Below are 9,443 nucleotides of genomic sequence, written 5' to 3'. Positions count from 1 at the left end.
TCACCAAAGTCCGGACAGTCAATTCAATCAATCAATTCAATTTACCAGCTATAAACCGTGTGCGATAGGCACATTGGTCTTCGCTGCTACGGTTTCGATCACCGGAAAACGGGAAAGTGAAATATACAACCAAGCCTTGGAGGCGAGGGCACGTTGAGTTCGTTCGGAGATTGGAGGCGATAGCTTTGATGCACGAGCGCCACTAACTGCGCGATCGGGCCATTTCCGCTGATGTCAATAGTCGCTGGTGATTTGGGTCCCGGGGTCCCACACAGGGAAGCGGCAGTTGCCCACCCGAATAAGCTTACTGGTTAGTGTCTTCGTACTTCATTGCCAGATCCTACACTGTCCACCTCTCGAACGCTTCCACTCAGCAAAGGACTGGGAGAAAAGAGCTCTGCGAGGCAGACGATCTTCTGGCATGCGAAGCACATGACCCAACCAGCGGAGCCTATGAAGCGTGAGTGATTCATCTATTGCTGGAGAGTTCCTTCTTCCTAAGACCGGTCGGGGTACCTCAGCATTACTAATGCGACGTTCCCACCAGGCCTCATCGATGCTTCCGAGACACCGGTGACCAAAAACTGACATTTTCCGTATGTTCTCTGCATCTAGGGGTCACGTCTCTGATCCATAAAGCAGTATAGATCGCACCACCGCGTTGTAAACTCTTCCTCTGACAGACAAACTCACGTCACGTCGGCGCCATAGGTGTCGGAGGTTGGCAAAAGCTGTCCTGGCTTTTCCGATTCGAGAAATAATCTCATCTCCAGCCAGTCCACCGGGACTTATACAACTGCCCAGGTAAAAAGATTTATCTATCACGTCGATTGGCTCACCTGCAAGCATGAGGTGTGGGTTTGATCCCACCTAGTCTTGTAGCAGCAATTTACAGTTTGAAGGTGTGAAGTGCACGCCAAACCGTCCGACAGTTATTTAGGTTATTTAAAATCGTCTGCGTTTGGGAAGGATCTGAACCAAGGAGAGCAATATCGTTCGTATAGTCAATGTCTGTGAGGGAATGTTGTAGAAGCATTTTGACTCCCGAGGTTTCAGAGACGGCAGAGGAATTTCAAGCAGCGAGATAGCCCAAGTGGTTAGAGCGCGAATTTACTGACCGGGAGGTTCGTGGTTCGAATCCGACCTCCGCCACTCGACTTCCCTGTCTAGGCCTGGGCAACCTGGCAGTATCCCAGCCCTCGTGCTTCCTTCGGGTGGCATGGCAGCTAGGCACCGGAAGGGTGCTACAGCTGAACGCTTTTTTATCAACAACAAAGCTGAAGAGGAGAGGGGAAAGAGGACAGCCTTGTCTTACACCACTGGATGTGGTGAACTTATTCGTGCATAGTGTATGATAGCCATAATATAACAAACGTTTTTAGTATGCTTGAGAGTGGTGAGTTGCAACACGTATAAAAATAAACGCAATGTAAAATGTGGAGCAAGTCCAAAAAAGGAAGTCCCTTGGTGAAAGCCCGGATGGCGGGAACGTTTTTTACTCCACACTATGGCCGCTAAATGTGTTCCATAATTGTCTATGGACTTGAGAGTGGTTGATTTCCTGCTCCCTGCACGCGCGCGAGTCTGTGTGTCGACTGTGTTCGGGCGAGATGGATAAAGTGGTTGGAGGGCGAATTTACTGGCCGGAAGGTCCGTGGTTCGCACCCGACCTCCGCCTCTCAACTTCCCCTGTCTAGGCTTGGATAACCTGGCACTATCCAAACCCTCGTGCCTCCTTCGTATGGCATGGCAGCTAGGCACCGAAAGGGTGCTACAGCTGAACAATTCGGTTTCTCTATATGTAGGTCCGTTTGTGTGTACGTGGGTGTGTCAGAACATGAGTTGCTCACTAGACAGTACAGACAGTCGATCTCAGATGACTCACCTTTGTGTGACGTAGTTTAAGAGTGTAGAAAAAAGACTGATCGAGTGGGCACAGTGAGCTAAACAGTCAAGTATGTGGGGGTATGGATGGCTACAAACTCAGGCAAGTGCCCTCATAAGGAAGAGAAATTTGGGACACCTTCGATCGCCAGACACTGCCAAAGTTGCTGAAGATCGACAGAATCAAAAGCAGCCCCCAAATCCAGAAAAACGATCAACATGAAACGTATGAAGCAGTGGCGCTGTTCAAGAACTTGTCTCAAGGTAGAGATATGATCGATGCATCCTCGACCAGGGCGAAACCAGCTTGATTCTCTCCCGATAATCCATCAAGCTGGGCAAAATAATGCCAGAGAGCACCTTAGATGCGACGGGTACCAGGCTGATACCATGATGGGTTTCCACGTGACGTTTTTGCGCTCTTTTTGAAGTCTGGGGTGACTGTCGAGAAGCTCCACTCCAAATCTGCTGTACGGTTGTCAGACTGTTCACCAGAAGCCCGCCACCTTCTTCGAAAAGTGCGGGGTGCAGACCGTTCGGGCCAGCTTCTTTGTCGCGCTTCAGGTTTGATATCTTTCGCTGGGTTTCGGTTGCTGATGGTGGGTTGGTGTCAATGTTCCATTCGGGCCAGCTTGGTTCTTTCAATGGTTGCGTTCAAGGAGACCAGGTGAACTGTTCTTGAGAGTGCTCAGCCCACCACTCAAGACGGCAATTGAGGGAGTGGATTGCTGTTCCGTCTTTTTCGCACACTGTCTCACTGACACCTGTCTCCTTTTGACTCGCTGATCGGATCGGTTGAAACAGGGCGCAGCTGTTGCCTGCAGCGAAGGCCTTCTCCATCTACTGGGCCTTCGAAATCCACCGGCGTTCTGTCATTCTTTAAACTCCTGATTATCCGGCGTTTGAGGAATCTGCGTGCACCAGCATAGTCGCTTGTTGCTGGTATGGCCTTTCTGGCAGCAATAAGATCTACTAATCTCGAGGATATCCAGTGTTCATTGAGTCGCATCAGATGAATTGGATAAACAGTTCTGAATGCTGACAGCATTGCTTCTTTAACCCGCCTCCATTCACCCTCCGAACAATCTTCGTCGCCCACATGACTGTGCATTTCTAGTGGCTTTCTAGCCAGATCAGCTCGATACTCTTCAGCTACTGAACCTTGTCGAAGTTAATGAACGCAGCCGCTCTTTCGGCACGCGTAATGCTGGCGGAAAGCGAAGTGCTAAGCTGGCCCGCACGATGGCATGATCAGGGTCAAGTTGCGTACCCCAGAAGGAATAACAATCATTAACTGAGGGTCTTCATCCGTAACTGATAGCCGTATGGTCCAATTGAGTCCAAGACTGTCTTGTGATAGATGGCCTCCAAGTAACTCGGTGTGTTTGTGTTGGAAGTTCGTACTGGCCAGAAACAGATGATGGTTTGCACACAACTGAAGAAGCCGCTCTCCATTATAAGTACGTTCAGCATCGACTCCAAATTGACCACCTAACTGTGCCTCTTCCGGACTTGGTTGTCCAACTTGGGCATTCATATCACCCACCAGGATTACTATATCCGTCCTCCTTGCCGACCGAAGCAGTCAAGACAGATCTTGATAAAACTCGTTCTCAGTTTCACAGCTGATATCTGTTTGGGGGTGTATGCTGATACGACAAACAAACGCACCGCTTACCGCATCGACCCGCGTTAATTGTAATTGAGCCAGACAACCGCACAGCGCAAATGCGACTGTTTACCGGGATCCAGTCCAGTAGGGCACTGAGTGCAACCCTCACACCGTAGCTACCACGGGCCATTGCGTGAGTATCACCAGATACCCGAAAAGTGAAATGTGGAACATCTGGGCTCGTCCTAAGCGGCTTGAGGAGCACGACTGAAGTGCGGTCTTGTATGTTTGTTTCGGAGACGCAACATACACCGAACGCAAGGCTTCAACAAGGGATGCCTGTTGCCCAAGTTGAGGTAGAGTTCGGAGATTGAAGACTGCAACGTGGATCAGATCTTTTGAGGTTAGTAGGTGACTACTTTGGTTAATTTCTGGGCGATGGTTGAGACACGGATTAGTGGCTAGGGGGTTGGCAGATGGGTTGATTGCACTGCATTGTACGTTGGGTTGGAAGGGGATGAGGAGGAAGGCCGGTTAGCGAAGAGCTGCAAGGGCAAATGATACTTCCCGGTTGCCCAGGCTGAAGAAGGGGGTTTAGTCGAGGTACCCGGCCTTCAACTTTTGACTCAAAAGTCTGACCCACAAGACAGTGGGAGGATGTAGGTTTTGCTCGGGAACCCTGCTGCTAGCCTCTGACTTAAGAGACTGGACCGCAAGACAGCGGTTGTTAGGTTTTTTTCGGGGGACCCTTCCCGAAGCCAATGACTCGACAGTCTGACTTACATGGCTGTAGGGGGCCGGCCTGGTCTGATGGGGCAGGGAGTAGGGCATTACTGTCTCACTCCTGATGTGGCTGCACACAGCAGGTGCCTTTTGAGCAGCACCGGGAACTTTGGTTTTAAAAGTATTTCGACCGTAATGAATAATGCGTTGGCGGTCACGGCCAATCGTTGGGCGATCGATGTGTGCGGTTTTTGGGGCCTACTTCGAGGGAATGGCAGCATCGCTGCTTCCATAAAAATGTACATGCTGATCGCCCGAGGGGAAGGCTTTACTGCCTTCACACTCCTGTTGCAGAAGACAGTACGATTTTACCTCCAGACGACCTCGTAATGCGAGTACTGGCAGTATGGGACTCACTGTTCTTCTTCAAGCCGCTCTCCATTGGCCTTCCTGGCATGAAGTTGCAGACAATGTAGCCTACGGGATCATTGCAATCCTCAAGCCCGACCATCACGTCAAGGTGGCAGCTTTGAGTCTCGAACCCGCGACCTCTTGTATAGTAGTTTGGACACTTAATCATTCGGTCACGAGCGGCTGATCAGCAGTGTGATTAACTCGCACTTAGAATATAGCACAGCTCATTCTCCAATTACGGGATGCACATCATGTGGTCACACTTGTTGACTGGCTCATCGAGCAACGACTTTTTAGATGAAAGTTTCCCTCGTACGACTCAACTTTAATTGAATACTGGCGGCAACTATGGGAATGAGGCCGCAGTGTTCCACAGATCATTGAATCGCTTTACAACTAATGATACACCACTATCTATATGAACATCGTTTCCTACCCTTGAAACCAGACATCACATACCACTATATACATGCAGTTAGAAACAAAATGTCTTTCAGAAATTGGTTGTCCTCAAAAACACTTATCCGAGTGGTTCTCCCTTAAGTTATTTGGCTCACACACCACCGTTTACTTGATGGCGTCCAGTGAGCTTCGGCTGGTGCAGCCATTGGTAGCTTCCCTGTACACAATTCAAAAGTGGGTAAATAGTGGGACATCCATCCGACTGCTACTGTAGGTGACTGAAGCACTCTAAATTCGAAAGTCTGTCGTCCACGCTTGGAGATGCATCTTACCCTAATCAGGTGAGATGATACTACTCAACAGTTCTTAAACCGGCCAACGCCCGTGCATATTCGGTCTGTGACAAATGGTTGGAGTGGGGCTAAATATGTTATCGTATGAAGGCATTTGATGCCGATGTACAACCAAATGAGATCTGGAGGTAAACATGCAGGGTATGATGTTGGCGCGCAGTTGCCATAATGATGTGTGCATCGGCACCACTCCATCAACATCCATTCTTTCTATTCGCAATGGTGTTCCGTAGGTGGTATCAACCTGTGTGCATGTTGGAAGGGTGATATGTCAACTACTCGAATGCGTCATCGCTGTTCTACGTTACTCAATTAAGCAAAGTAACTAGATGCACAGCAGTTACGGTATCTGTGATCCAAGGGTGTTCGACAAGACCCCGAAATGGTATACTGACCTTCGCAAGTTGTAAGTTAACTTCACCAACAGTGTTGGGTCCGTGGACAATGTGCTGCAAAAGTGGTAGGACTATGTACATACCATCCGCTATCCCCGGTGGATAGTGAGGAAGGGGAAATGATTTGAGAGCACCTGTACCAAGTAAAAGATGAAGTACCTCCGAGAAGGACGTACTTGGCTGACCTAAGGGCCACTTGTGGGCTTGATATAATCCTTCGACACGGTTACTGTGGGTCGACCTGGGCAGTTTACTTGTCAGGATAAATTTGTCAGTTTCTCTAGCTGACGTGATATTCTACGTTTGGACCTCAGCAACGGTTCGCTACCCCGATACGTCACTGTCAGCATAATGCTGCACAAGTGTGTTGCCCATAAGCTAATCCTCTCTAACAAACGCTATTTTTGCATTCTGAAGCAGAAATTACGGTGCCTCCCAGGAAAAATCTTTGGAATATGAGCTTTCGAAAGAAGAGTGCCTCCAGAAGGGTGATACCTTTCTATAGAGTGCGAAATGGATCGAGCTCATTTTTGCTTTACGAGAGACGGATTGCCTTCCAAAACTGGTGTTTTCAAGGGAAGAGCCTTCGGGATAGCAGGATAGTTAAACTAGACGGTCTCAAACGAGGTTTCTGTGTGGACAGGGAGGTGCGGTGGAATCATTAAACCTTAGGAGTGGGGGGCTATTGCAGCAGGGAATTTACGCAAGCTGTTCCAGCTGAGCCGCAAAACAGTATCCGTTAATGAGCTCATGGGAGACGTTGCTAGGCTAGTAAATGGTGCCAACAGCGTCTGAATGGATGGGCTGGACATAATAAGCAGTGTACTCAGCCATTATCTTCTATACCACCGTTTGCTCAGTCCCAGCAATGGTCTGCGAGTTAAGATGATGGTCACTTGATGAAACACCATCGGGATTGTTGGACCAGATGAGCTTCCATCAGTGCTGGCTTGGCCACGTGCTGTGTATGCCAGTCGACCGATTTCCTCGAAGGGCTCTTGTCTCACAACCACGTCAAATGTGGAAACGAGCCAGAGGCGGTCGAACAATGACTTGCAAGCCGGGTATAACGGCTATTACCAGAAAACTCAACTGCGCTAATCATTGCCATCTTCCTCGACGGGGACCCACAGAAGTGTCACATCAATGATTAGACATTGTTAGACATGAACCAGTTGCGCCCTCAATGGCGCTGATGCATCCAAGCTATTTCCTTCAATCCATAGCTCTCTACCAACCCCCTACATAACAGTCCACTGACAGTGCTGTATTTACGCATCAATTTGCCACATCCCGCCTCCAATGCGCAGCTATCAGACCCACCTCCCCAAATCATCGGTGAGTGAAACTGTGGCAGCTACGACAAGTACTCGATCATTACAGCTGACAGTGATGATGACCTAAAGTCGGTGACGTGCCTGTGTTTTGCTTTAACTAGATCGTCCCAGATTGTTTAGGAACAACAACGTGCCACAGCTCAACCATAAGGGAACCTTTGGACACAATACCAGGCAAGAAACCAAACATACCAGAACAGAAAAGACAAACAGGCCGATGCATGTTTACCAAAGACTAAACAGGAATTCAATCTAAGGCTTCCACAGACGCATTGGGCGGTTAACTTGTAGAGTGTAAAAGTCACGTCAAGTGGAACCAATGGCGTACACCAACGGAGACTGTCAAGTTATGAAAGTTAAATGCTCACCTTACTAAGACAGAAGTGACTTTGATGACCAGACTGATCATCCTCCGGCGCTGTGCTTTCAGAAAATTCATGGACGTCTGGCAATTCCCAGGTAGATCGGTTGTCAGACAGTGTAGATCGTTGTCTGGAATGACTGTCCTTCCGAGATTTACTCCTATGTATACGAAGTGGAGCTCCCTCATATGATGCTGCCGTTAAGCTAGAAACACTCTCCGTCAGAGTAACATGCTCTAGGTTGAACTTTTTTCGTCGGCCACGCTTGCCTTGAGAAAATACAGGTGGGCCAGTAACATCACCGTCCGTAACTCTGTGTAATTTCCGCAATTTCACTGTCGGCGAATGAGATTCTGTCACGGAAGAATGTGTAAGGACGACAGAACGCCGTTTATTACGCGTCTTTTTTGATGAATCCGCAGTGTCGTACAGGAAACGTTTCTTAATATACTCGGAAGTGTTGATCCGTCTTCTCCTATTTTCGGGGCTAACTCCAGAGCTCTCAGAGACCACCGGAGTAATCGGTGCTGGGTCACGTGTTGACCGTGCGACCCGTTTCAAGTCGACAGGCTTTGGAGTTCGTTTAGAGCGAATGCTGGAGCTGAAGAAAAGAATAAATTTCCCGAGCGAAACTCACCCCGGGTCGCGAAGACCGGTCTGACGTGAACCACGAGCAAGAGGTCTATTCGGTACACAGTGACACAAACATAAAGGCCTTATTACCTGACATTGTGGGGGCGCTTTTGTGGTTTAGTTGCGGAGGAAATCGATTTCCTGGGGTTTACTTTGCGAGATAATCTGGAATAAATTATTATATTGTACTAAACAACCCACCTCAGATCACTACGCTTCGTCTTCATTATGCTTATCTTATGAAAAACACAATTGGAAGGGCAAAGGGGTGCTAGTCAAACATCAACTGTTTCCACTATGCAGGAGCATCGACGCAAAAGGAGCGGAGACCCATCAGGCTCGGCCAACGCTCCGCACGCTGTAAGGAGCAACGCCATGCAGTAAAAATTAAACGCTCATTGGTCGAAGGCCCCGAGAGCAAAACAGGTTCAAGAGCGCCTCTGACACGGTGCCCGAGAATAAAATGACATTTTAGGAAGGTTTGCATGCGCACCTCAGCTAGAGCACGAACATCCAACTTCAGAAGGGTCACTGAAACACAAATGACAGGAAATTAACCAAATAGTGAAGGATACAGGCTTTGCACAAGACTTGTTCACCGGCTCATTAATGCGACCGGTACACGAACGAATACATAAGTATGGAGCAAGCTGTTTACTTTGCGATTAAACCACTCCCTTCTTTTGGATAATATTGTTCAACTGTAAACAGTTAGGACTCAGTTGTGTTATCCTAGATTAGGAAGTTTGTGTTGGTTATTTTGACACCGCAATTATGCTCGTAAAGCTCAACATCTGCTTACCATGACAAACACCAGGTATCACGGGTCGATGCTATTACCACAACCTCGTAAACAATTTATCGTTAGTTCGTCCCATACAAATTGGACCTGCACGATAAACACCTCATTTTTGCTTGTATAGTTATCCATTGTCGCTGAATGGTGCTTTAGTTATCACTGATTTGTGTCAGAAACACTCTCATCACATGCATGTAAAGACCGTGTAAGTCACCGGGGATTATACTTTTAAAAAACGTAACACTTTAGGCAAAGACGGAGTACGACTGGAACAAACACTTGAAAACACTGTTGCAGTGCACATAATTCAAAGTAAGGTAATATTTGTAATTAAAATCCCTCATAGCCTTTCACTAGCTCCTCATAGATCAATAAAACGAAAAATCGAAAATTTGTGGTAATAGTGATATTCGGTATCACGTATCATTCTCGCGAAATACTGAACAACCGCGCTGACTAGACGGCATCAGTATCAACCAATCAGGAGATGAGCATTGCCGAAAACACAAACCCTTCCATGACTTCGCGC

The 9,443-nt window shown here is 48.0% G+C and overlaps 1 protein-coding gene across 1 annotated transcript in view; it reads right to left on the bottom strand.

Annotated features, from left to right (window-relative positions):
• The window catches only part of T265_08844 (hypothetical protein), a gene marked incomplete at both ends in the record, with an annotated part of 33,827 nt that extends 25,485 nt beyond the window's left edge, over positions 1-8,342 (bottom strand). The window contains 4 exons of the mRNA XM_009174756.1: positions 7,489-8,083; positions 8,120-8,164; positions 8,206-8,280; positions 8,317-8,342. Of these exons, the coding sequence (XP_009173020.1) occupies positions 7,489-8,083; positions 8,120-8,164; positions 8,206-8,280; positions 8,317-8,342 (741 nt within the window). The remainder of the gene's footprint in view (positions 1-7,488; positions 8,084-8,119; positions 8,165-8,205; positions 8,281-8,316) is intronic.
• Between the last annotated feature and the right edge of the window lie 1,101 nt (positions 8,343-9,443).

The sequence above is a fragment of the Opisthorchis viverrini genome, assembly GCF_000715545.1.
Source record: "Opisthorchis viverrini unplaced genomic scaffold opera_v5_239, whole genome shotgun sequence".
NCBI lineage: Eukaryota > Metazoa > Platyhelminthes > Trematoda > Opisthorchiida > Opisthorchiidae > Opisthorchis > Opisthorchis viverrini.
The sequence above is the reverse complement of the archived record's forward strand: the minus strand, read 5'-3'. Positions and strand labels throughout refer to the sequence as shown.